The sequence below is a fragment of the Priapulus caudatus genome, unplaced genomic scaffold (assembly GCF_000485595.1).
Source record: "Priapulus caudatus unplaced genomic scaffold, Priapulus_caudatus-5.0.1 Scaffold1396, whole genome shotgun sequence".
Taxonomy (NCBI): Eukaryota; Metazoa; Priapulida; class Priapulimorpha; order Priapulimorphida; family Priapulidae; genus Priapulus; species Priapulus caudatus.
The window spans coordinates 24,292-25,369 of NW_014578457.1; the positions used below are offsets into that span (position 1 = coordinate 24,292).

At 41.0% G+C, this 1,078-nt stretch overlaps 1 protein-coding gene across 1 annotated transcript in view; it reads left to right on the plus strand.

Annotated features, from left to right (window-relative positions):
* Nucleotides 1-1,078, plus strand: part of LOC106816497 (methionine synthase-like) — a 40,818-nt gene that overhangs the window by 11,637 nt on the left and 28,103 nt on the right. Inside the window, 1 exon segment of the mRNA XM_014821121.1 lies at nt 819-931. Within this exon segment, the coding sequence (XP_014676607.1) occupies nt 819-931 (113 nt within the window).

The window sequence follows — 1,078 nt, forward strand, 5'->3', positions numbered from 1 at the left end:
TTGAAACACATGTTTCTTGTGAATTGTAATGTGTGTAAGGTTAGAACACATGTTTATCGTGTGTTGTAATGTGTGTAGGGTTGGAAGACATCTTTATTGTGTGTTGCAATGTATGTAAGCTTGAAACACATGTTTCTTGTGAATTGTAATGTGTGTAAGGTTAGAACACATGTTTATCGTGTGTTGTAATGTGTGTAAGCTTGAAACACATATTTATTGTGTGTTGTAATGTGTGTAAGGTTAGAACACGTTTATCGTGTGTTATGTGTGAAGGGTTGGAACACATGTTTATTGTGTGTCGTAATGTGTGTGAGGTTAGAACACGTTTATCGTGTGTTATGTGTGAAGGGTTGGAACACATGTTTATTGTGTGTCGTAATGTGTGTGAGGTTAGAACACGTTTATCGTGTGTTATGTGTGAAGGGTTGGAACACATGTTTATTGTGTGTCGTAATGTGTGTGAGGTTAGAACACGTTTATCGTGTGTTATGTGTGAAGGGTTGGAACACGTGTTTATCGTGAATTGCTGTGTGTGAAGGGTTGGAACACATGTTAATTGCGTGCTGTAATGTGTGAAGGGTTGGAACACACGTTTATCGTGAATTGTTATGTGTGAATGGTTGGAACACACGTTTACCGTGAATTGCTATGTGTGAATGGTTGGAACACACGTTTACCATGAATTGCTATGTGTGAATGGTTGGGACACACGTTTATCATGAATTGTAATGTGTGTAGGGTTGGAACACATGTTAATTGCGTGTTGTAATGTGTGAAGGGTTAGAACACACGTTTACCATGTGTTGTAATGTGTGTAGGGTTAGAACCCATGTACATTGGACCAGATCTACTGTTCGTGAACATAGGAGAACGCTGCAACGTGGCCGGATCTCGCAGGTTCTGCAATCTGGTCAAGAAGGGAGATTTCGAGGTAACGAAATGCTTTGTGAGAGGTATAGAGAGACTTCTGTGAATAGAGAGCATAGGGTTAGTGGGCACACAGACATTCGCAAATGCACGAATGCATAAACAGGCACACTCGCACGCATGGACGCATGCACGCACCCACGTCTAAACA